The following is a 27363-nucleotide window of genomic DNA, read 5'->3' as shown; positions in this document are numbered from 1 at the left end:
ATTATTTCTATTTATAGCATAAAATAATCACACTTTTTATAATGCATTCATAAATGCATTATGAATTAAAAGGTGTAGTGATGATTAATATGATAAATGACATCAGTGAGTGTTTTCTTCCTGCGCAGATCAGAGATCAGTCCTCTCTTCATGAAGTAGATCTGAATCCTATAAAAAGAACTATAGCTGTTATTCACTGAATTTATTCCATTATAGTCAAATAACAGGAAGTATAATGCAGTAATTGTGATTATGGGCCAATCAATGTAGGTCATTCAGAAAGCAAACATGACAAACATTTGTCAGTTGCAGCTTCTTAAAAGAGAAGAATATTTATCTGATTAACATGTTAAAACTCTGTGGGTTAAGCATAGCACTTGTAACTGAATATTCACTTTTACCAAGTGCTGTCTATAGTAAGGAGGTGTTTTTCCAGTGCATTTCCTTTTCTTACATTTGTCTTTTTTAACCCTTCACAGGAAAGTACATGGCGGGCTGCTCCTTGTGACTCTTGTAAAAGAAAAAAAATGGACTGTCAGTTTTTCAAATGGACCATCTGTGAAGGTTCAGAGATCTTTGCACTTTTTCAGACTTGAGGGCCGGACCGAGGTGGGATGTTTGAAGTAAGAGATAAAAGCAGAGCCGAGGCTCCTTTGCTTTGACTTGCAGCTTAGCCTTGAAGGACAATGTGCACTTAGTGCTGACAGTGTCCTGTTGTCCTAGGACCAAGCCTTTCCTTCTTCCTCCTATATGTGGTACACTCATTGTTCTGCCCTTTTTTCTATCAAATCTCTACTGTTCACGTTCTGTGTGCCTTTTATACGAAGACACTGCAAACTAAGCTAGATGTCAGAACTGTTGCTAAATTATAAAGGAGAAAAAAAAGTGTATGAATAAAGTTGATATTACTTTCTGGAGCCAAGTTGCCATGGAAACTAGGATTTTTAAATTGTGTAAATACTGTATCGAATGAGTCATTTGTGAGCAAATCTACTAAACATTAGAAAAGTGAACTGTTTGTAAATTTGCTGTTTGTTCCAGATAGAGGTTTTGTGATGTTTGATAAATAAATGTGCTCAAGCCTTTTTGGTTTACACCGATTTTATTTACACGTTGTGACCAAGTACAAAATACAGCTGAACTATGCAGTTTTTGCAGACCATCATCTGTCCTTAGGCTAGTTAAAGTGTAGTCAAGAACATATTTAAAAATGCACAAAAATAAGGTTTCAGTATACTTGTAAGAAGAACCAAATCTAGTTCAATAAAAAATAATCCTCCGCCAAAAATCTAAAACAGCCTTACAAAACATTACAAAGTACACATAGAAATTACTTTTTTCCAAAGCACTTGAAGGCAAATTACTGTGACAGGCACAAGTTACAAAAGCCTTAAATAACGCAAGCTCGAGGATTCTCAACGCTACAACAAAGTCATCTGAGAGGAGGAGGGAAAAATTAATTTCAACACAAAAGCTGATGTCAATTAAATTGAACAGTCAATATAAATAGAAATTTCTCATGACCATTTAATAGCTTTCTCTGGTGCAAGTAGCACCACAGGAATAATTGATATTGGAAACAATTTAATCACACACGCCAGTCTAATCAATTACACGTCAACGTCTTCTGATACGTGACCAACCAAGTACAGTATGAGGAGAGATTAGGCCACAAAGCACACACTTTCTACATTATATAGATAATTATATATTTATATATATATATATATATATATATATATGTCTATAATTTATTCTGGAAAAATTCCCCAAATAAGACTAACAGCATGAAGTAAAAGTATCCAAAGTCAGGGAGCATTTGCTGGCTCAGATGCCAACACGATCCTCTTTTTAGGAAGGATTTGGTTTTCTATGGATTTATCCCCATTAAGTTGATTATTCTTTGATCCCAATTCAGTGGCAGCTGAGTAAATCAGATCCTTTTAGAATTAGGACTTGAAGGAATTCCAGCGGCATATAGAGGAGCTATCATTGGGTAGGAAAGCAATTTGAGGAAGATGGACAACTATTTACATGAAAGGAAGCGGGAATGGGAGAAACAAACTGCAACGATGGCTACATTTTTTTTTTAATACTTGCCTTATGTCATTGAGCTGAATGGAGCACAGCATAGAAATCTATTGAGGTAATCAAACCAACATCGTACACAGTCATGGTTCGACTGTTCCCTGCCTTCCTGACTATTTAGTGAGACTAAAGCCCTACTGCCTGACAGACTGCCATGACTCTGGCTAAGCTGGTGGGAATAATTGAGGGAAAGGTCCTTTGGGTAGTAGGTTGCATGTTCATATTTTTTTTTCCTTTTTTCCTTTTTCCTTCTTTCTCAGTTGTTTGCTGTAAACTGCAGCCGAGGCAACAAGGAGTACACGCCTACACCTAATCAATGTTAAAGGTGCTTTGAATGTCTGAGGTTTGGAGACGATACATTCATACTGCGGTAGAGGCACAGCTGAGGACAGAGACATCTGTAGTGGTGGTTTCAAAGTTAGCAATCTAAGGCACTCAAATGACACTATGGCACAGCTAGTTATAATCTGAAAAATAAGAAAAATCACAGACACCACACACCACCACTCAAAGTTACACAGCCAATAAAAAAGTACTGCACAAAGTCATTCACAGTTGCAACAAATAAAATCGGAGAAAAAATAAAATAAAAATCAGACCTGTGTTATACCCCTGTAAGTAAAAAATAAGACGTGCTCTTCCTGAGAGAGAGAGCCATGTCTTTGAAAATGCTAGTAAGGGGAGGACTGACAATGCTACTCTCTCTTTATGTACATTGCACACTGACTGCAGATGGACACTCTCTGCTGGTCCTCTTGGCTTTCACACTGGACTCACATTTCCTGCAGAGGGTGGCTCATCTCAATCCTCTCCCTCTTTACAGCTGGTTCAGTAGGTCCTCTGGACGCATCAGCATCACTGCCCAGGTCACTCATCTCATCAGAGAAGGACGTGTCTAGCAGCAAAAAGACAGCGGGGGGGATTATTCAGCTGGAAACAGTTCGTTTTTATTTGCAACAGCTGGATTAAACTCTCTTCCCCACGGCGTAGTAGTAAAGCCAATACGAAGACTAATCTATGAAGACTTACCTTTTTCCAATAGTGATGGCATCATTGAGCTCAGATCACTGAACTGTAATTCAAAGGATGAGAGGGAGCATTAATCCCAAAAGCAAAATTTTAACATTTTCAGCATTTAAAAAGGAGTTTTCAACAAGTGTTCTGAAACAATGAAAGAAATTATACAGTTTTTTGATTAAATTAATTTCATATTAATAATTTTCCTTAATGATCAAATAAATATTTAAAAAATATATAAATTACTTTTGGAAAGCGGTACCCATCCAGTCTTGCTATTGATGATACTGGAATGCATCCCTATTGTCACATGAATATGCATAAAATACAGATATGACTGAACAGCATTTTGACAGTGGTAAAAGCCTTTTTTGCAAGTTTTGGTTCCACTAAGAGAAAATCTCATGCTCTTTCCTCACACACCACAACAATAGGCTGCTTCCTCTAATGGATGTCCCTAGGTCACAATCGGTTGTAAACCCCCTTCCTAGGAGTACGTTTAGCCACCAGAGCAATTCTAAATCCTTCTCTTCCTTACCTCTCCCATGACGGCAATAGGAGTTTCTCCTGTGGCTTGAGCCACACGATGCTCCACCAGGTAGAACATGTATTCATCGTAAAGAAGACGGATGAGGTGGAAAGAGCCGAAACTGGCTGCACTACGCAGTGTCAAGTCTCTGATCACCATGGAGCTACAAAAATAGGGAACAACAGCATTAATCTAGAACTTCTTGTGCTGTGGCCATGCCATTTTGAAAAACTAGGCAAAAGCAGTGATTTTAGGTTAAGACAAACCCAATTACCTGTAGAAAGACCATTTGAGCAGAAACTGGCGTGCAGCTTTGGGGAAGCTCGGGCTGCCCTGGTGAGGTTTCAGAACTTGAGAGACCACGTTGTCGAGCCAGGTAGCCCACTGATCCAGGGAGCTCTGCTGCTGCAATGTGACTTTAAAGTCCTGTTCCAGACGCTGAACTACACTCTCATCACACTGACACACCCATGACGCCTGCTCCTGTAAGACAACAAACATACCCAACCACATTCAGGAGGAATCCAAATCCCACAGTAAGAGAAGGACAACAGAGAACATTGAGACTGCAGCTTGTTCTTAATGAGCAAAAATGTCTAACATTTTAACTTGAACTTGCAGATGAGCTGATGAGCAAATTTACCTGGACGTTAGCAAAATCCACCCGGTTGAGATCTGACAGCATCTGGTTGATCTGGGAGGTGTTTTGGAGGACAGCGCGGGCTGCCTGGGCCAGGTGGTTCAGACTAGTGTAACGTCTCAGGGTCTGTGCAAATGCACTGACAACTGCCACCTACGCCACACACAATGTCAAATTTTTAGATTACTGAACCAAGACTTCATTCAAACCAGTTCAGTCCGCTAAGCCTCTCCATACACTGGATTTATCAAGGCTTGGATAGAGCAAAAATCCATGTATGCAGTGGCAAATAATCCACAAAAATAATATGCCCACACAATCTAATAGCCAGTATAAAGGGGATAGAGGTATTTTTCTTGTTACCTTGGTGCGAACAATCTCTTGAGGAAAGTTGGTCATCGCATTAGTCAGCCAGCTCTCCAGACTCTTGGCAAAATTACGGATGGCTTGAGTGAGAGTGCCTAAAGAGAACATACGGCTTAAGATTATAAACTGATTTTCTGACTTCCTGCTGAGGTTTTAACCACTATGGATGAACCATTTCATCAGTGGAGTTTCATAGGGGCAGCAAACTGCATCTGGGAAGATTCAAGTAATTCTGGTTCATAGAGAAAACAGGTCAAATTGTGGGTTTAAAATTAATCCTGTCTTGATACAGTGTCCCCTATAGAGCAGATTTGTGATTGATGATGATGATGATGATTACGATGATGATGATGATAATAACAACAACAACAACAACCACCTTTTTAATCATCTGGGATCCTAAACCAAATATCTTTGTCAGATACAATTACTCCATAAAATATGTTAATTTAGGCCCTGGGTAACAATGAACATATATCACTATTGGTTATGATATTTTATTGTCCAAAGTACTCTCAGAAATAAATACTTGTTCAAAACGCTAAAAAGAAAAGCTCATTAGTTGCTGTGCAGCACTTTTTTTTTTTTACATCACAGTATCCTACAAATCTAAAAATAAAAACACTGATACTGACTGGGTACAGGACGAAGCACATCAGGGATGAGGATCTCCACTAGAGCCTGGTAAAGGATGTGATCACAGCTCCTCATCCATAGCCTGACTGGTTCATATTTACACAAAGCCAACAGCTTCTCTCTGGGGATCACACCTTCCAGGTCATCATCACTACACACACACAGAAAATGAGAGAGACAAATATACCATAAATAGTTTCTTTTTAGAGTTTCACTAATTTTGCTCAGACAACAAACAGCATAGGGTAATTTATTCCTGTACAGATGGTTTCTTTTCGACATTAGCTCTTCCTGGATGCATGAGCTAACCTGTTCGAGATGGTTGTGCTTCCATCACTAGATGGCGGTGTTGAATACCAAAAGGTCTGCCAGAGTTTCTCAATATAGTGGAACTGGAGGTTCATAACGACATCCAAAGTCGCCTGTAGGAGAGCAGCGAGGGAGGGATCGGAGGGAGGAGGGAAGACAGGAGGGAAAAGAGAGGGAGGAGAGGGGGGGACAAAACATACAGAGCTGAACCATGGCAACCAGACACACAACAAAGTTTCTACAGGCAGGCAGCCTGCTCACTATGGGCTCTCCTGGTTAGACAATGAGCCAGCTTATACACAGCTCCCTGCACATTAATCATCTGGAGGATCCGGGGACCACATTTAGGCTTCGTATTGATTTTTTCACTCACTGTTTTAATCTTTAAAAAGCATCATAATCTCAGATGCATGCATGTATTTGCCTCCTTTTAGTGGTATTTTAGTGGCAACTGTGACTTCCTCTTTCCTGTTCATATGTATGAGGCTCTTTGAAAGACGAGCATACAGCGAACAAGTCAAGATGGCAAGACTGCAGAGGAAGCAGTATCAAGCTGATGATGCTAATGATAAGCTACAGGGACCTCAGCCAGGATCTGGGCCTACAGTTCAAATATACTGCACATAAAGTGCAAGGCAATAACTGCTGTTGTACAAGTTAATGAGGTTAGAGGAAACATCAGCCTGACTCCACACGAGGCTGAGGTCAAACTCTAGGATTCTGGTTTTAAACTGTAGTACTGAGCTTCGAGAGGTGATTTACACGGGGCCCAGTGATTCTCTTCTTTCTCTATCTGGCAGGACATGCACTTGCAGTTGGATCTTGTTACGCAGCAGTGTAGGCTTCAATCACATGATATGTTTTTGCTTCCTCTCCAACTGTCACCATGGCAACCTTGTTTATGGTTGCTCCCAGCAACACGTCAAACACAGAACTCCAAAACAAAAAAGAGAATTCCCCATCCCCTCTAAAGAAGAGCGTTTTGCCTCCACAGTTTTTTTTTAACCACACAGGAAACACAGCATGCCTTTAATAATTAAAAAAAAAAAAAAAAAACGTTTGGAGAAGAAATAACACGCACACACACAGACAATCGGCCTGCAGTGGAGATTCCAAAATCTTAACCCCTCACTTCTGAGCACACAGTGGTTTACAGTGTGAATTATTAACTTTCATATTATATTAAGGACTTAATCATTTTTGTTTAGGCTTTTATTTAATGGCACAGCTGATTCCTAAATATGTGTCTGTTGTTACCATGACACTGACAAACAGCAGCCCAACAGTGTATGAGAGCCATGTTCAAAAACAAAAAAAAGACACTTAACTGCAGGTAAATAAAAAAATAATAATTTTGTTTCATAATTAGACCAACTAGTTACTTTTATCTGGGCTGTAACTTTACATACTGTTAATAAAAGTCTTGGCTAATTTGCTGGCTCCCAAAAACGGGGGAAAAAGTGAAATGTGTAAACATTAAACACGCAGAAGCAATGAGAGCCTCAAGACAGAAATGCGGTGGCAGACAAAGGCAGGAGCCCATGTGCCTGTCCACAGACAAGGCAATACAAAGGCCCAAGGGGAGGCCACCACAAAGACACCAAGATGTCCACCCAGCGTGTTGAAAGGTTAATTGGCATGTCTTGAAAGCTGCACAGAGATGAAAAGACGGCTGGAACAAAGGGAGCGTGGTGAGGCTGGACAAGGGGAGGGGCAGGGATAATATGATAAAGCCACAGCTTCACTGCTTTTAATCACAGGCTCTCTCCTGCCTGTAAAGCCCCCAAATTTCAATGTTCAATATTATTTTTACTCTTCTCATTGACACTGTGCTACACCATGGGTGGGGTGGGGGGGTCATTCTGCCTTCTCAAATTTATTGTCCAACAAGGACACTCATCAAACGTATGAAATGTTATTACACAATATGGCATTTCCCCATTGCTCTTTCAACACACATTTTCCTGTTACAATTCTTCATATACTGTTTCTGTCAAAGCTTCACTCAGCAAAAAGTCAGCTGTTGACTGCAGTAGTTAGATTTCTTTGTACCTCCTGATTCAACATCTGCCTTAACCAATTCCCCATCTTATTGGAAAAGACTACAATTATTGTCTACTTTATAATACTTTATATATACACACTTTATAACCTAGGTCACATATACACATATAGTTTAAAATGTTTTAAAAGGTGCAGAAAAGATTCGATCAAGGAGGTGACGTACAGGCCAAACTAACATCCATCATGGATAAGACCTCCCACCCCCTGCACCACACTAATGAGGCTCTGAGCACCCCCAGTGAATGAAGGAGCGCTATTGCAGGTCGTTCCTCCCTACAGCTGTCAGACCATACAACACATCAATACAGTGAGACACAAATGGGAGTAACTTTTTTGTGTATGTGTGCAAGTACAATATTGGTTTAGGTGAGGGGCGGGGGGCAATATCTTAATATCACAAACAGGAGTCATTAGTATAGTAATCAAAATAAACTACAATGTCAGTGACCATAGGAATAAAGGAACATACAAATCAGCTCAGCGTGGCTTGTTTGTGTTTTTTTTAGCAGAAAAAAAAAGAGCTATATTAACTTACAACATGCAATAAAAAAAAAGAGACCCATCAGTAGGTCAACAGCTCAGAATGAGTAACTCGCTTAAAGCAGGGACACATAACCATGCAATTACGTTTTTAAATGTAATTGCTATAAATAGAATCCAACGGAGTGCCATAAATAGCGCTGTCATTTTATTCTCTCCTTTTAGACTTGGCATACTTCGTTGTGAGAGAGTATTTAAATGGTTCCTCCCCCCCAATACAGCACAGTGCTCATAAAGCACACTTTATATGAAAAAGCTACAACAATTAATATCAATAAAATTTTAAATTACATGATTAAAAAACCCTTATTTGTCAATGTGTATGGTCAACACGCATTGCCGTGGTGAAAACATGGTCGATATAATTCCCACAGAGCTCTTAGTCTGTGAGCTTTTAAAGTGGCAACATGTTTCAGATAGTAACCTGAGCCCATTAAGTGAAAGGTGGAAAATTATACAATCAAAAAGTGCACTATTTCTCTCAACCTGTGAGAAGCCTGAGGATAGGGACCAGCAACCAGGACACAGAAAACCAGCATGAGCTAAGAATGATGCGGACCTGAATGTGCTCACAGTTTAAACCGTTCTAAAGCAGCAAAATGTAAAAAGGGGTCCTGCTATAATATAACTCACCTCACAGTGGTCTCTGTAGAGCGTTTGCAGCTTCTTGATATCATTCATGTTGATGCGCTCAGGCAGAGGCTGGGTTCCCAAGTCAGGACTGGGAAATGGAGGCAAGGTGTGGGATGTATCTGCACAAAGCAAAAACGTAGAGTGTCACCCACACTCATTCAAACATACAATTCTGGAGACAAGAGTCTTATTGTACAGGAGGACATGCCATATGATCTACTGAATCTTATTATAGTCACAGCAAAGGTTTTTTTTGACCACACATTATGTATAGTACTTGCACAAGGCCAACATTCAATGGTAGCTGAGATTCTTCCCTATACTGTAGTAGCACAGTATGAAAGCACTGCATTATTGCTGGATACACAGTTTTAATGACAGCCAACTAGTTCCTGTCCTTACCTATGTACTGCTGGTGGTGTTGGCTCTGAGCAGCCACTGACTGTTCTGGAGTGCTGTTACAGTGCTGAGAGCTCCCACACAGACTGTCAGACATACCGTCCACCTTCTGTAGAGGTTTGAACCTATACAAAGAGGACATGTTGGACATGGACACGTATGTTAGCTGAAGTCTGAGAGACTAAAAAAAGCACAAGTAAGTAACGAGTTGAGGGCTGAGTGTAGACAAGGAAAAAGTGCACCTTCGTGCATCGTGAGAGGTGTAATTGGGGAAAACAACGGATATGTTTCGAAGGAAAACAACTTTTAAAGTTACTTTTTTAACATTTTCTTGGTTTACTGCAATGGTTTTTCCCAGTGGTGCAAAATGTTTGCTTTAGATAGTCGGTGATGAAAACCAGTGTGTGTGTGCTATGAAAGTCTAATAGTTCAGTGACCTACATTCACATAAACTTATACAAACTATATTTAGCACCAATAAATGAACTTGTTAACTTGACTGTGTTTCACTGGATAATCAGATTAAATCTTTTGAGTCCATTTTACTTCTGACAAGATATTATGGAAAGTTTACAGTAAATTATTTTGCAAAAGCTTAGTGAATATACTGTTTCCATGAAAAACATGACTACACTGTGGCAGAACCAAAAGCAGCTCTGATGTAGTGTTTGGTTAAATGTCTTGGGTTGGAAGATGTGTGAGGAGAAACATTGGCAACCATGAAAGAAATTTAAAAGGGCAGGGAAGGGAGTGAATGACCTTATAGAGGAAAAGGGAAGATGGAGGAAAAAAGATAAAACAGCTGTTACAGGGTAAATGTCATTTACACATGAACTTTAACCAGAAACAAAAAAAAAAGAAGCATAGAACAAATGGAAAATTGTTGCTAATTCAGAAAAATAAAATAAAGAGTGAGAGAAATAGAAAACAACAGGAGAAAGAGCAGTAAAAATTTGTCAAGAGTACTGACCTCTGTTTCTGGTGCACTGGCTGCTGCCTCATGGCCATGTACTGAGTGTCCTCCTGCAGCCGGTTGAGTGGTGAGTCCGGCTTTACACGGATGCCATAGTAATGATACTTAGAGTTGCCTCTGGTAGAGACAGTGAGAGAAAAGCCAGGAACCAGTTAGGAGGACAGGACTTGCCATCACAGTAATCACTATAATTAACCTCTTCCATCAACAAGTCTCCACTGCCTATAAGCGTCATCATACTCATCACATCTATAATGGTAACAGGATTACTGTTATCAGCATTTTGAGCATCAGCAACAACCTTTTCCTGTTTGTACCTTGTGCCAAGGCGGCGGGTCCTCAGGCCCATGAAGACAGAGCGGATGAGTTTGCCAAAGGAAGCTGCGTTGACCGGATCTAGTTTCTGTTCCTGGCAGTGCCGCAAGTAATGGTTATACAGGGAGCATCGGGGCAGACTCACTCCCTCCGCTGTCTCGTAGTTGTCCAGCAGCCACTGCAGCTAAGAGTACAAAGAGAAAGACACAGTTGCAACATCAGTGTGCCCCAATGGACAAACTGCTCTTTGATTGTCATCTGGCCATCAATGGAGGGAAGCAGTGTATCTTATTAACACATCAAACAACAGATAGCACACACCACACACATTAAATCACATAATCCACAACATTAAATTCCAGCTGTAGCTAAACCTAGGTTTCTATTTTTGGCTGAAGCAGTAAATGAGTAAAATATAGGGAATGGCTGCTTTTCAAACAAACAAATCTCCAAAGCAGTCAGGTTTGAGGACGACACACTCACAGATTTGTCTATTATTGTACAATATTTGCAAATGAGATTTAAACGCTATTCACAAATTTGATCTAGAGACTCTGAGAAAACGGCTGAGATTTGAAGCCGGAAGGTAGCTAAAGCCTCTAAACCACAGATTTCCCCATGCAAGCGTAAGTAAGAATATGAATATTACAAGATTCTAATCTCGATCATAATTGAATGACAGCCTCCAAACAACAGCACAGGTTAAACTACAGTAATCTACAAGTGCATGTTTTGGGTGCGTTGAAATGGAACAATCCATCAAAATATGTACATGCAGAGTAGTAAAACACATACAAGCTCTATTAATAAGAAAAAGGTGACAGCAAATTCAAGTTTGGATCAAGGACAAAAATAATGCAGATAATTATGTGCGTCAGTGGTGCTGTGCAGGATAAGCTAAGCTAGCAGAAGGTAGTGTGTTCAACTGAGCAGAACAGAACAATAATCTGCCTAGAGGTTCAGCCACGGCTTTCTTTTTTCATTTTTTCTCTCATGTTCGTTTCAAAGAAAGTTCCTCGTTGACTTACATGGCTGTTGAGCAGGCTGCTTTTGTGACTTGCAATTCCTTCAGACTTTTGGAGGTTTTCAATCGCCATTTCAAGCTAAAGAAAGAAGAAGCATGCAAAAAAAAAAAGAACAAAAATAAGAGTGGACATAGCAGGGGAAGGAGGCATAAGAGTGGGAGAGGTAGAAAAAGACAAGGGGACAGAAATAAGCAGGTGAATATGAAAAAAACCAAAACAAAACAAACACACACACAAACAAGAAAGGGATAAAGGAAATAAGACTGTTAGCAAGCAGCCAGATCTATGCATTTCCATTAAAATCAGTCAGTGTTGTAGCCAAATCCATTATTGTCTGACAAAAGCATGCAAATCAAGGGACTCATAGGGTTAAGCTGCTCAGTGAAGGTTTGCGGTCAAACACTCTGTATGCAAATAGGAACCACAAACAGGGGCACAGGTCACGTCACGCTCAGGCACAATGGGTCAACACAGTTTAGAAAAACTTGTGACTTTAAAATAATATTTGAAAACTTAATGTCAAGAATAAGTTGTAACTATGACTAAAGCTGTGTCATGGTAGAAAATACACTAACATATTTGTCTGTCTTTGGAAAACAAGCAATAATAGAGTCCAACTGGCAGGCAAAGTGAATGACAAAACCAAGAACACTTTGTTGAGCTGTAGAAGAAAATCAAGTCAAAAAAGAAAAGATATGTAGTAATGCAGCCAAACTGGAGACATAGAAGAAAAGGAAAAAGAAGCAGGCGGCGTTCCAAGCTTTAAGAAGACTCCCAAGGGCTCTTGGCCAAATGGTAATGAGCCCCAGGGGTTGCTTTGTTTCACAGGTCACTCAAGTGCCTGTGAAAACCTCTGAAACAAGGCAGTGCTGAATTATTTAAGCCAGTGTCCCGATTCTACAGGCTCTATGCCCTGTACTGCTCTGTTCTCTCTGTGTTACTGCAGAGCCAGGCAGCCCCAACTCAGGTTGCAATAAATGCTGTATGTCTCTCGCTGCCTCACAGTGAGGAAAGTTTGCTCCAGCGTGCATCTTACTACAAAACAATGGTAGTGCTGATCTCCGCTTGGTGTGCCTATTGTAGTAACAACCCTCTACACTGTAGCCTTTGAGGAAAGACGTACAATCATAAACTGGCATTGCATACTTGACTTGTCTTTACTTTAAATTTTTTTTTTTTTACTAGCTCAATAATATTGTTTAACCAGAAAATGTGCTTCAGAGTCCAACAGAAACATCAGTACATGGTTCCATACCATAGCTGAGGAGGAGCGTGATGAGTGCGATATGTGGTTGCGGCTCCCCTCCATGTTTCCTCCGTGAAGCAGGTAGGTACTGCCGGTGCTGGAGATTATATGGCTGGTGCCCACATCCATGGCAATGCCCACCATGCCATGAGATGGCACCCCACCACTGGCAGAGGAGACCACTGTAGTGACATGAGCCCCGCTGGCCTGTGAGTCAAAGTAGGTTCCCCCACTGCTCTGCCCGTACAGCTGTGCCTCTGGGTTGTAGGAGTAGGTTGCTCGGCTGAGAAGAGATTGTCATCATGTCAATATATGATGAAGCTAAACAAAGCACATTTTAGTAGCAGTGAAGAGCATAGAAATACTGTTGATACACTTTATAATATTGATTATATACAAAAATGGAACCAATGTTATTGAAATATTTGGTTATGCTGGAGTCATATCAAACATCAAACTGAGAGGGGAAACTAAATCCCTTGACCTCAGTTAACTCTAATGGCATTTTGATTAAGGCTGTTTGACACACTGTTGGCAATGACACAATTAAAATAAAGTCTGCAAAGTCTTATTTGTCATTATCCAGCAACTATTCATAAGATGACACAGCACTGAAACGAAGATGACAGACATTTTTAGCTGTGGGAAACGTTGCAGAGAAAAAAAATTACTTAATGTTAAAAGTACAATTATATCAAAATTTGTTTGTTGTAATGTTATGTTGCACTTTCTTGCATCATATTCAACGTTACTTGTTTATGTATTACTACATATCTCTCAACATATGACATTTCTTACATAGTTCCATTGGTATAAACAGCATCTCCACTTTCTCCTACATACTGGACCTGTGATGGGTAGACATGTTGCACCTGCTGCACCTACAGACACACAGCAAAAAGGGGTAAAGCAGGGTCCACAGGTAATAGACCAGAGCATATAGAAAAACCTTGTTTTGCCTTGTCTGCAGACACAAAGCCAAGCCCCAAAATGCCTCTGAGACTGAAATCCTTTCCTTGGTATGTAGGGTGTACATCTAGTGCATTGAAAAAGCATCTGTCCACCCCTTTAATTATTTTAAATAATATTTATTGAAAATAATGTGTCCAAAATGCTGATCATAAAATATTTTTAAGCATTAACTGTTGTATTTAGATCTAAGGCTTTTTTGTCGAGTTTCTATAATTTATATGGAAATGAGCATCTTCGACCAAGAGGGGAACAGGATTAAAAGTGACTTAGATTTAAAACACTTTTTTTTTTAACTGACTTTAAACCAAGCCGATAAAAGGTATGAATGTGGTTTTATACACACACACAAGCGTGATTTGACAAGCCCTGTAACGGGTAACGAATGGCAGACTGAATGACAGAAATGGTGAAAAGCAGCAGGTACAAAACTGTCCGTCTGCTACTGCTTTCCTATGTGGCATGTAGAAATAAAAGACTGGCACCAAAGAACAGCGAGCGGCAGACAGTCAGGTTAGCCCCTGGTTTTCACCATTACATGTGCAATATCACACAGATTTCATGTTGGGATTTGGTTCAAGCTCTACAGAAAAGACACCATTGTCATGTTATGCATATATGAATGCATTGGACCAGGCTCAGCAAGAGAAAGGCAACCATATCCATGTGAGGAAATATTTCAGCAGTGAACAAGTAATTTTTAGTTGAATTAATAGTCTACCATGTTTAGAATATTTCTCTAGTGTTACACACAAACATGGTTTGGTTACCATCTAAGTTGTTCACTATCGATCACCCCCCCATACTGACTGTCACTGTTAAAGCTGATTGTCGATTCTAAACCAAGTAACACTTGAAGAAGTGATACAAAAGTAACCTGAGTTTGTTTATTTTGAATCATAGATATAAATTTTCTAAATCTTCTTCAGCTCAGTGATAATGATCTTAATTTTAAAGAATGGTAGAAAGTTAAGGGGTATACAGATGTTTTCACAGCACTGTGTATGTTCAGCACTGTGTACCTGCTGAGGAACCTGTTGAACCCTGGGAACTGAAAGCTGCTGTACTTGTCCTCCCTTCTGAGCTGAGCCTGTGGCTTGAACCAGCACCCTCTGTGTGGATACAAGACATAATTCAATTACATAGGTATGTACATACAAGCGCATATTAACGAGCGCCCACCTCAAGACTTTTTGAAGCATGTACAGAGAGATTTATGCTCATAACCACACAAACAAACAGATCTGCACACTTCTTTCTGAAATTCTAAATGAGGTTTATTCTGCAACACCAGTGTTTACAGGTAAGGAGCAAAAATATTCCAAGGTCAGTCTTTTTATAATAAATGGCAAATTTACTTTACTAAAAGGGTAGGATTCTGTTACAATACTCAGAAATATATTTTCAGGCATCATGCATAAGCTCTAACATACCAACCAGCTTTTCTGATTTGGTTTCCAACACTATTGTTTTATACACAAAGTTTAAACAGAAATAGGATCAACAGTTAAGTCAACACAGACTTTCTCCGTTTGACTCGTCATTATAGTAGTAGCAGCGTAGATGTGGTGCCTTACCTGCTGGGAAGCTGGAACAGGCTGTACCACAGGGGCCTGGGCTGATGATGACGTCCGCAGCGCTGCCACGCTGGTCGTGGTGTCTGACCCTCCCTCAGAGTTCTGCATGCTGGGTTGGAGACATAAAGAGGGAGAAGTGAGAAAAGACATGAGAAGATGGGAATTTTAAACTACACTGAAGAAATACTCTAACAGGACCAAAAGAAAAGAATGAGAGAATATCAAGTCTGTACACATGGACAGCCATACTAAATAAATGCTCTTCCACTCCACCCCTTCTGTCATGGAGCCACCAGTGCATTCACTGTGACACAAGGGGTTTCTAGCTTTGCCAAGTCAAGCTGACTCACTGAAGCTCTAAAGAGCCCCAGGGACTGCCCACCTTTGGCCTTAATCAATGGTAAAATAAGCAGCCCCACAGTATTACACAGATGCTCCTAGTCCTGTTGACAGTACAGAACCAAGTGTAACTCAAGGTACAGTACAAGAGGTCAAGTTACCAACTGGTTTAAAGTGTTTCATGAGGACCCAGCCCACTGCCACTACTCGCCCTTCCACTGGGCGACAATGTGCACAGCATAGTAAAGGGGAGCTAAAAATGGATTGACAAAAAGGTTCTTTAAAAAAATGAAAAAAGAAAGGGGAAAGAGCGGGAGTAAGGCAGGGCCAAAAGAAGAATGGAACTGCAAGGGGCAGTAAGCAGATAGAAAAAAAAACAAAACTTGCACACACTGTCCAAAAAAGATAAAGTGAAGGGGAAAAAGATGAAAATGGCAGTGGGACTCTGGCCCCTGCCAGGGTCCTGACGATATCCAGCGTTTGTTTCTAACGAGAGCCGTTCTCTGAGGGCTCCAATAATCCAGCTGATATGAGGAAATTCCTCAATGCTTTGTAAACGTTTGTCGGTTGCTATGGTGAGGAATCCATGATGACCACCCTCAACTGAACCCCCTCCTCTCCTCACTGTTCACTCCTCTATTTTCTCCCCCTTAATAAAGCTCTTGCACAGGAACTTTCGAGTGTGAGCGCAAAGAGTAGAGGGGGAGGAGGATTAGAATAAGGGAGAGGGAGATACGGCACAGTAGGGGGGTGGGCTGAATTGATGAGCAGTCTGGTTTAAGGCAGAAATCCAGGAGCAGCAGGAAAAGTCAGTAGGTTTACAGGATAGTGGTGTTCACCCAGTGCATTACAGTAAAGGGCTGCAAGACACAACCTGCTCTAGCAGACATGCTGTGATTAGTCATAACACACAATATGCGCTACAATGTTATTTTAATTTACTGCCAAGGACCTGCCAAACACCACTTAGGCTACAGTAATCTGCATGCTGAGCTTTACACACAAGCAACAGGTGCAGCTACGCTTGTCTCTAATGTTTGTGAGGTTGGTTGCATGATTAAAGCTCTTAAACTTGTGATTTTGTAATCTCAGTCTTACATTAGGATTCTTTTGCATGTGAATTACCACGGAGCTCCACTGTATTAAACCAAGCGCTTGTAATGGGTCTCTAAATTTCATCAATAAATGAGAAGACTACCTTTTAACATAGCAGTCAGTCAAAAGAGGCAATAATATAAACAAATCTAATATATATCCTAGAGTACAAAAGAATAAAAAAACACTTGGGAAAAAACAAATACCATGACGATACAAGATAATGGTAATCATGTATACAACCAGCTAAAACACTGCCACTAAACACAACATAATAAAGCTATCACAGAGAGCCACACAAAAACCATACCCCCCATAATCAATGAAAATTACACTTTAAGGTCATGTTTTATTTAAAATAAAAGCATATGATATGATATACCAACTATAAAAAAAAAGAATTATTCTTATTTTACTCAGCACTTAGCAGGATTTTGTTCCAATGGTGACTTTCTGGTGGAGCAACATCTGGCACTTTCATCCCTTTATTCCTGATAGCTGAAACGAAATGTCCCTTCCTTATATACTGTTAGGCATACTTTAAAGCCACTTAGCCCTAAAGACTTCAAAGGCAAAAACTTCAAAGGCAGTTAGGGGAGGTGGTTGGTGATGTCATCGATGGCATCATCAAAGCAATCATTTTGAAAAGTTTAAAAATCTTACAAAGTTTAGAAAGATAAAAATTATTTTGAAGTTGTACTGTGTTAATGGCCTAACTAGAGTAACGTATGGAAGACGGAATGAATCCAAAAAGAACAGAATATAATACTTTTAGTTTGCAAGCTGTGAAAAAACTAAAATGAACAAATTGTGCCTTGAACATGTTGACCTTGCTGAATGTACTACTTTATTTTTTTAGTGCGAAACAGCAGACAGCATTATCTCTGTCACTCTCACACACACACTCAAACACCAGTGGCTGTGCAGTTTCAACCGTGTTTTACATATCAGCAGTAATCGTCGGAGAAATGGGCTTTGAAGGCACAAAAGGGGTACAAAACCAGAGAGTGTACCTTTAAGACAACAGATTTGGGTGTGCCACCACTGACATTTTCCGTGTGTGGAGATTTTGCCACAGGGAGACACTGCTCTGCCTACATGAGTAACAGACTGAGCAAAGGAGGCCTATGTTGAAATTCCTGGTGTGTCAATCTTAAAACTTGCGTGGTAATGAGTCCGAGAAGGCAACTATATCTTCAAGGTGTTTGTTAGCACAGGGCAAAATTGGCAGTTACATTGCTCATATTTTATAATTTTCTTCATACCTCTTCAATAAAAAGGTCAATAAAATACCAAAACTCTATTATCACAATGATGTTAACAAGGACTAAACATTTTAAAAACTGATGCAATGCTCGAACATCTTTCTAAGTAGGACAATTTTCAAGGTGTGTCAGTTCCGTTATAAATACTCTTGTAACAATCTTATTATTTATGTTTAGACTCATCATTTTTACCAGAGGAAGTGACACAGGCCTAAGGGCTTCTTTATGCCATTAAGAAATGGGTGGCATGCCAAAATAGTGGGGGGCCAGGAAACAGTACTGTCCTGCATGTTTTCATCCATTAAATCTCAAATACAGTGCTGCCTTTAATAGGTATTGTGAACTGTGCCAAATCATTGCAGGGGAAAAGAGAGGCATGAGTGCAGACAGAGACGAGTCTCCACTTAGTGTTCATGGAAGGTTAAAAGCCACAGAAACTCCTCATAAACAGCTCTGAAATGCACAAAGGTAGAGAACAGTACGATAAACAGTCCACTGCTTTAAAATATAAAATAAAAAATAACTACTCTGGATACGATTTAGGTCCAAGCCTTTGTATCTCCAATACAGAAAACACACACACACACACACACACATACACAAACACACTTTCATGTCAGTGTGAGCCTGGTTTCATTCAGGCCAATCCCAGATGAGCTTAAAAAAAACATTACAACAACAGCCCCTCCTTTCAAAAGTTACCTGAGTTTAAAAAGCTATAGGGAATTATGAAAGGACACATTTCGAATCCCACTAAGCTTTACAAATTCCCATTAATGCTGTAGTCTATGATGTTAACAGTGTAGAAAAGATTCAAACATCTGTCATTGACAGATCTAACTTAAACAGGGTTCAATCAGAGAAAAACACATACAGATGTTCAATTAAAAGCTGGAGCCCACAGTCTTGGCTCATGTTTGCACTGGCCCACATTGTTTGCAGAGCAACAACGGTTGCTAGTGGCAACACCGTCCACTCCCGTTTCCAGGAGCCTGTTGCTATGCAACCAACAGAATACTTCCCAATCCAAACAATGCCATCCCCCACCTGATCCCTCTATCTCATGCTAAGTAGAAACTTACAACAATAAATACTATGTAAGCTATTAATTTCAGACACTGGGGACATGGAGAGTTACTGCACTGTTGTAGTTCTGTAAAAAGGTTCAGGCGTAAGACCTGACTGAAAGGGAGAAGATCATGATACTTTTTGGTTAAAAGAGGAAGGAATGTTTCAGTCATTATGGAAACAACAGACAATTCTTTAAGGTTGCTTTCATACTTTATTCATGCCACCTCCCCCCAAAAAAGTAACACAGAAAAAAAAAGTTCAATGTTGTACTTTGGACAGAGGAAAACAGTTTGAACACAATACTTTTCATATTCACTTAAAGGTAAAACTAAATAAAGCAGACGCTTTAAAACTGCTCTTAAACTGATGCAGAATTCCCCAGTGACACTTTTCACACATGGAATCTAGCAAGAAGGTCTCTGACGAGGCTCTAAAATTTAGGTTTTAGTGCTAAACAAATTCATTCAGGGGTTTACATTTAGGCTTTCCTTTGATTTCATTAAAAGAACCTATAAGATCACACAGGCACATGTGCTCCCACAAAGAGCGAATTAAGATATGATAAGAGATTTCCACAACAGAGGCTGTTCTTCAAGCCTCATTAATTCATGACTAATCCAATCAAAGCAGCTCTTGAGGTCTGCAGATGGCAGAGTTTGAGGGGGAGAGAGGGAGAGAGATAGCAGAAATAGGAGGCACCAACCAGTGTCTCTGATCCAAGAATCCACCTCCCCTCCCCAGCTCACCTCCCTACCTCTGGTCATCAGCACAATCTGTCCACTCTGCCACCAATGTGCGCTGCAGGCCTGACAGCCACAGAGAGAAAGATCAAACCGTTGCCATGGTGATTACGTGTTTGCCCATGCTCTACACTAGCAACTTCCTCCCCCACGCCCTACCTCTCCTAACCCTTTCCAGATTTCCACTGCCCTCCATCTCCATCCCTCATCTTTAAAAACTCCAGATGAAGAATAAGGATTACAACAAAAGCAAAAGAAGCACATTCAAACAAAACAAAAAAACTAGGGAAAGGGGAAAAATTGATGGCAACAGTTGGAAAGATAATCCAGACGTATGTGAACAAATTCTGTACTCATACCTGTGCATATCTCATTTTTATCAAGTATGTATATGTTGTGTTCTATGGAAGGAACCATACTTAATCATATGGAAACTGTTGTATTCCCTGAAACGTTATGTAACAGCATAACATAGTACAGGTGCCCTGACATGCAGAATCTCATTTTAAACATAGTAGTAGCTACATATAAACCAGACAAAACAGTGATTTTTTAAAAAATGTTGTGATGGCCATTGGTCAGCATGGCAGTTTGACCAGTCTGCATCCACAGAGCACCATACACTGCAGGTGTTTTGACACCTGTTGAGCAAATTCAGCATTCATTTTTTCCATTGCCAATTTCCTTTTAGCACAACTTTAAAACCACCATGTGGATTTATTGGTGTGGCTGATGGATGTGTCAAAAAACTTAATCATTCATTTCAAGTTGTTTTAAGGGGAGAAGACTAAATTAAAAAAGGAGACAAAATTAATTATTGATCAGACTGTAAAAACAACAGTCAAAATAACTACATATAAACACACACAAACACACACACAGATAAAAGAGGTTCTCAAGTAGATCGTTCCATAGTAATAATGCCCTGACCAGCAATTTGAAATGTTGCATCTTTGACTTCATAAAAAAAGAAAGAAAGAAATGCATTTATATTTAGAAATCTCAAATTGCAAAAAAAAGAAAAAAAAAAACTCCCTGACTCCTTGGGCAGGCCTATCTTTCCACTCAATTTGATGAAATAGGGCTATGCCAAGTATCACATTATTGAAAGAACTGGAAACCTTTACCTCCTCGATGGTGGTAATGTTGCAGTCTTTTTAAAAATCTTTACAACATGTCTGCATTAAGTCAAAGCAACTGACATCTTGGAGTGGTTAAGTACAGTTCAACCTCGCCCAGACTTGCATTCAACTCTGTGTAAGTATAGCTGTGTAATAACAATATTGACCCTAGAGGGAAAACATTAATGTCACTTGAATCTGTGTTCGTTTGTTATCAACAGGTGTGAGTCTAACCTGTGGACTTGGGAGTTTCACTCTCCAGGGAGCCTAATTCTGCAAAGATGACCTCAGAAGTTGGCAGCTTGCTGTTGTGATCTTGACCGATGAACTTGAGATAAGGGTTATGTTGTGCTGAAGAAGTCTGCTGTACTGGCAGGTCTTCACTCCACACAGATATGACACAGAGAATCATCATACTGTATGTACAGTATGCTTCCAACAGCATCACTTAACACAAACAATGAGTCATTACTTAATGCTTCAAATCTGAGACAGATCCAAGTGTCTGTTGTTAATTTAGTAAAAACTGCACAGCACTAAATATTTGCCATCACAAATGGATTTAGGTAGTTATTACCTCTTTCATACACAAACCCTGTGCAACCCTATGGATATTTAAAAGTAGGTTCGTTGTGCATTTGAGAGGTAAACAAAATACTGGTCAAAGTGAAAAGTCAGGCCGATGAAATTCACACAAATCTACGCTGTATTTTGTTTGTAAATGATGCTTTGACTACAGTTGACCCATTTAAAACTTATTAGATTAGTTTACAATCTGTTGTTTTACAGATCTAACGTGACCATTTATATAGCACCTTCAACAAAAACTCATAATTGGGCATTGTTTAAATTCATTATTGGAATGCAACTTAAATCTCCTGTGCTTCAGAATCCAGATTGCAGTCAAACTCTGAGTGGCTTACCAGCTGTTACATCTGGCCACAAATGGAGTGGACTTCACTGTTGAATGAGTCTACATATTGCCTGAAACAACGATTTCTGTAGAAGGCATTACAGGCACGAAGTCTGGATTTCAAATCATATTTCTGCAGCCAGCAAGCAGACCCAGTGATGTCTTTTGATATTAAGCATTATGACTTGCGGCAATCGTGCTAATTTAGCACATAATATTCAGTGTCATTTACTGAGCATAAAACATCAGATTATTTTATATAGCCTAACAAGTATTCCTGTATGGGAATCTGCAGGAAGCACCTATAACATGAGTGGTGGTTACCTAGTTAACTGAGAATTACTTTGCCCTGCAATGTGGATTTTGCCAATCAAAACTGGTTTTACATTTAGATATTTTATCAGTGGCAGTATTTCGTCAGACCTACCACCCTGGCGTCAATTAGCAGCACTGTTTAACCAGGCAACACAAAAATGGTTCATTCTTACATGAACACAAACTGCATACAAAGTTGCAAAGTTTAGCTAACTATTCTCTATAAACTAGTGTTCTCACAATTTATGGGAACATCCATTATTTAACTGAAACAGAGATGTTTCCACGTGTGACAATTGCATCCTCTGCCATTGTTCCCCACCAAAGCCCCCAATTAAAGAGCTTCCAAAAAGCGATGGAAAAAGAAGCCTACTTTACTCCTCTGCAAATCTTATCAAACCTCACTCCACTAAAATCCTAGAGTTGTGTCTTATGATTACTTTGCAGTAGGTTTACATTGATGTAAGTGCATCTTTTAAAGGCAAAAAAAGGTTTCTTAATAACTAAGCCTAAAACTCTACAAAAGACAGGAAAAGTGAAGAGAGGATGGGGGGCTGCTACCATCCATGCCTGAAAGAGTGGGGGGGGGGGGGGGTGCAGTTATTGTAATGCAAATGTCACTGCCTTGTCCGCTGTTTGTGGCAGGAAATTTAATTAGCAGTTGTGTAGCTACGATACAAACAGGTGGAATGTTAAGAATGCTCCTGATCACACACACACACACACACACACACACACACACACACACACACACACACACACACACACACACACACACACACACACACACACACACACACACACACACACAGAGAAGAGACTGAAAAACATTTCATTTGGCAACATGTTGAAACACGTTGCCCCTGTGCAAGGGCCGACCAGTGGCAACATTTTTTTGGTTTATGACAAGATTTGTTTCGTTGTATCCTAGCAGCGTAAGCCTATGATGATTTCCAAAATCTTAGTAGCTGGAAGACTTGATGTAAGAATAACAAGGACACTTCTTTTACTGCACTTATAATTATAAAAGCCTATGACAAATAAATGAATTATGAAGATTATGAAACTGACACTTTTTGTGTACGAATGTCACTATTAATTTCCACTTAACAAGCCCCACAAGGCATTCTTCTCTCAGTTCTTCAGCTTTGCTCTGTGATTTCTTGACATGCCTCTGACTGGAGTTATGGGATAACCCATTAAAACTGTGTTAATATCAGACAATTAAATGTAAAAAAGACACATCATTTAGCACAGCTGGAAGAAAGTCCGCATGAAGATGATGAACTGTAAACAGCAGGGACAAAAGTGTTGTCACTGACTATGTCCATATCTATATCTGTAGCTGGCTTTTGCATAGAAAACTACTCCCCCAGGCTGTTATGGGCCCCATCAAGATAAGCTAAATGCAGCAAACACATACACAGACAAATTCACACAGCATACCCATCTATTCAAGCACACACAGACACACACATAAAACATGTGACCAAAAGCTGTGTCAGGTCACCTGCTGCCCAAAAGACCACTACGCCTGTCCTATTGATAACTAAACTATAATACACACAGGTCCATTAACAGTGAAATGGCACATGGGGGGGCAATGGTTGGCACTGCTCCACACAATCAAAGATTGTCAAAAAAGAATGCTAGAAGAGTGTACATATATATTTTTTCTTTTTTTACCCCCTAAGTGTGTTTGTGCACTTTGCAGCCCAGTACGAAACTTCTACACAGCCTATAAACCACCAGATGCTTTACCTTTGATTAATTATTCCTTCTAAGCACCCTTTCTTTCTGACCTGCCACTGCGATTCAAAGCTATGCACTCGTACCACAAAGAGAGAGATGAAAATAACCTGATTAAAAACACTGACTTTTAAAAGAATAACATTTCGCCATTGGCCCACTACATCCCTTTTCTTTCCATGACTTGGGTGTATTTGTATATCAAGTTGCCATGTAAACATAACATTGTCACGCTCAGATTTGGGGGTGGGGTTGGTGGGGGTTACACACCAACTTTCAACGCTGTTATCTCTTTATTTTCTTTAGCTGCAGAGCGGTGTCTCAACAATCAAAGTTATGATTTCTCTCACACTTCAAAACAACTCCAGTCTACTTTTACTGCAAATTCTATTTAAAATATTGTAGCCAAAAGTGAGTAAATCAAGGGGGGGGGAGCTTTATTAACAGTACACTTTAACATTTTATGCACTGATTCATTCATCCTGGTAGTTTTAATACTGTGGTGGATAGGGGTCAGCACAGGCTCTCTGACCGGTCTGTGTCCGAGCAGCCCCATAGATAGCAAGCTGTGATGCACCGTGCATTGACACCTATCATAACCAGGATTAAGTTTGCCCCATGTCTACCATAACGGTAAACCACTAGTTGGATTTAGTGTTGTGGCTGATCAATGTATATTTATTATGATTAATACAACCACACCGCTTTTCAATCCTCATTCACTTATATATAGAACATACAGAATGGGTTCCATCAATAACACCTCTTTAAATGAATCATTCCTCAGTAATCTTTATGTAAATACAGAGATGAATATTTATAACTCAATTCATTCGAACAAAGCAGAAATTAATTTGAGGTAAATCAAAAAATGTTTATGTTGATTCTTCCTGACGCTTCAACAACATTACATATAACCGAGCTGACAGCTGGCTCTGAAAAGATAGTTAATTAGAATTAATATATCTCGGGACAAAAAGAGAGGGGGTCTCGAAAGGGCAAAAGGTGTATGCCAAGTGCTGGAAGCCCTGTCACAGCAACACAGTTAAACTAATGAAAGCTGAATTTAAAATCGAAGGGGGGGTGGGGGGGGTACTTATTCTTGGATTCTCATTGCTTCTACTGTATGGCACAGATTAATTTCAGCCTTCCACACTGCGGTGAGGTTGAACGGTAACTTAATGAGAGCTGTCACTTGAACAAAAAGCAGTGGCACAGAGGACAACTTAGTTATTAACAAACACTTTGCATTGGGGCTGTTCAACAGGTACATCAACTGCAGATAAAGTTAAATTAGTCGTGAAGAAATCAAGAGGGGTTAATAATCAGGTCACATTATTTATTCTGCACCTTCTGTGCTCCTTCTTTCATGCCTACATTTAAAAGTACACAGAAGAAGCACTTTAACACCTAATCTCTCAGTACGAGCTTACAAAAATAAGAGCAAAATTAAAGAACCATCATAGCACCACCTAGCTGTAACAAATCCAGTTATTTAAGATATTTCTGAAATAACAGACACTTCTAAACTTTGTAAAACACCTTAATTTCCCCTTTTAGATAACCAGCGTTTTATAGTCAGAGTAAAGGGCGACTAGTTGATCCCAAACAGTTGACTAAATTTTGCTCCTGAGATGGAGACGAGCGGAAGCGTCATGTTGGTAACGTTGTAACGCCGACAAGTAGAAGTTCATAAATCCGTGCTGGGGTGGGTAAAACATGTCAGTGCCCTTTACGATAAACTGTTACGGGGGAACCACCACAGGAAAGCTGACAAACAGTCTGTCGAACTAAAACTCCCGTAGACGTCCCGTTGCTTAAAACGAATGCTCGCAGCGGACGTGAGTTACGGTTTGAGCCCCAGGACCAGCGTTGCTAACGCTAACTAGCAACACTTTCCACCTGCTTTCACAACTAACTTACAGCTGCGAGAAATACACTTGGTGAGAAGTTTGTTCGTGTTGTTCGAGCAACACGGTAACGGTGCCAGACGGCCATTAATAACATTACAGACGTGCAAACTAACATTCGTAAACCGCACTCAAACGCTACTGGCCGTCTTTAAGCTAGCATTAGCTGCGGCTTGACTGGCAGCCGAACATCCATCCTACTGGGACTGAGCTGGAAGTGCATTCACGACCCACTATACAACGTAGCAACAAGTGTAAAGCGATGTTGAGTCTGTTCAGAGTTGGAGTTGCTAACGCTTTGTATGACGTTTAAGCAAAGAGAGTCGAAATAAGCTGCATAAATCAAATAAATATTCTACCAAACCGACTTTATGTGCCACAAGGTGATGCCAGCAACAGTTCAACGGCAAATTAAATGAACAGTGGAAATCCGTTCTCAACTTTAGACGGATGCTACAAAGAAGGGAAAGTTGTGTTGTGAAAAACAACCACGGCTGCCATTTTTCACTGAATTAACATTAATTCGTTTACTAAAATCTAGAAATATATAGTCACCTTTGCCTTGGTAAAAGTTCTGCCCTGGCTTTGCTCTGTTTCCCCTCTCTCCCACTCGCTCGGTGACTTCCAGATGCTGCTGCTGCTGTTGCTGAGTGTTGCGCCCGTTGGTAAGTAACTGTCTCCACGGCTACAGTCACTATGGCGCGACGGGGTCTCGAGGCAACTGTTGCTACCCTCAAATGTCTACGTCAGGGTCCTTACTTGTGGAAGGGTGTGGCCAAAGAGACAATAGTCCCGCCCAGTTAAATGGCAGTGTGAACATAAATAGATCCACTAGGAGGTGGTCTCAGCAAGGGAAAGGAGGAAAAACCATATTTCATGCACATTTATTATCACGGACATTTATCCACATGCTCTCTCTGTGATATGAGCCGTTTGCATTTATTTAAAACCATTTTTGTAAATATATATTTCACACGTTTATGCATCTTTCACATTTAAGCAGAGGATGACACAATAAAAATCTGCGTATTAACTACTTCACTAAAAAATACTACACTAAAAGTAAAAGCTCCACTTAAAAAGTCTTTACTCAGTTCATGCTCTAAATTACTTTAAGGACAAAAGAACAAGCACTCCAGTCAGAAATTAATCATAATGGACACTGATGCAACTGAGTTAATGATAAAGTCAAGAAACAATGGATTTTCTACACTTTTAAACTCGTTTCTTACAAATTAAAATAAATACAAATTAAAGTTAATATATTCAGAAAATTACAATTAATAGTTAGTAGCAATAAAAAAAAGCAAACGTTGGAGTTTCAGCTGATTATATTTTTTTACTGAGAATCAACAACTTAACTGAAGCTGTCAAATAAATGTGGTGGGATAAAAAATATATTAATATATCCCTTTAAATTGTTAAGGGTTAAAATAATGGTCTTATAACAAATAACGACAAAATAAAATACCTACATATACTGTAACACTAAGAAACACTAAGAAATCTGGCTTCTGAA

At 39.8% G+C, this 27363-nt stretch overlaps 2 protein-coding genes across 7 annotated transcripts in view; one reads left to right on the top strand and one right to left on the bottom strand.

Annotated features, from left to right (window-relative positions):
* fcho1 (FCH and mu domain containing endocytic adaptor 1) overlaps positions 1 to 1085 on the top strand; it is a 52556-nt gene extending 51471 nt beyond the window's left edge. For both annotated transcript variants that reach the window (XM_067512837.1, XM_067512838.1), the window contains exon 27: positions 480 to 1085. In XM_067512837.1, coding sequence (XP_067368938.1) covers positions 480 to 508 — 29 coding nt within the window. In that variant the 3' untranslated portion in view covers positions 509 to 1085. The remainder of the gene's footprint in view (positions 1 to 479) is intronic.
* Positions 1084 to 26580, bottom strand: rfx2 (regulatory factor X, 2 (influences HLA class II expression)). Of its 5 annotated transcripts, XM_067512839.1 has the most exons (19): positions 26400 to 26579; positions 15327 to 15435; positions 14772 to 14861; positions 13579 to 13661; positions 12790 to 13063; positions 11538 to 11612; positions 10512 to 10693; positions 10192 to 10311; positions 9225 to 9346; positions 8823 to 8941; positions 5586 to 5698; positions 5276 to 5427; positions 4638 to 4735; positions 4278 to 4427; positions 3909 to 4117; positions 3644 to 3797; positions 3352 to 3405; positions 3118 to 3160; positions 1084 to 2983 (listed from the first exon to the last, which is right to left on the bottom strand). In XM_067512839.1, exons 2-19 carry the CDS (start codon positions 15432 to 15434, stop codon positions 2862 to 2864), a joined length of 2268 nt encoding a protein of 755 aa, XP_067368940.1. In that variant the 5' UTR covers position 15435; positions 26400 to 26579; the 3' UTR covers positions 1084 to 2861. The 5 variants fall into 5 exon arrangements, with proteins under 5 accessions (XP_067368940.1, XP_067368942.1, XP_067368941.1 ...); XM_067512841.1 differs by lacking the exon at positions 14772 to 14861 and having other exon boundaries at positions 26400 to 26580; XM_067512840.1 differs by lacking the exon at positions 11538 to 11612.
* Positions 26581 to 27363: the final 783 nt, after the last annotated feature.

Source organism: Channa argus, chromosome 8, assembly GCF_033026475.1.
Source record: "Channa argus isolate prfri chromosome 8, Channa argus male v1.0, whole genome shotgun sequence".
Lineage (NCBI taxonomy): Eukaryota > Metazoa > Chordata > Actinopteri > Anabantiformes > Channidae > Channa > Channa argus.
This window is presented reverse-complemented; position numbering and strand designations above follow the sequence as displayed.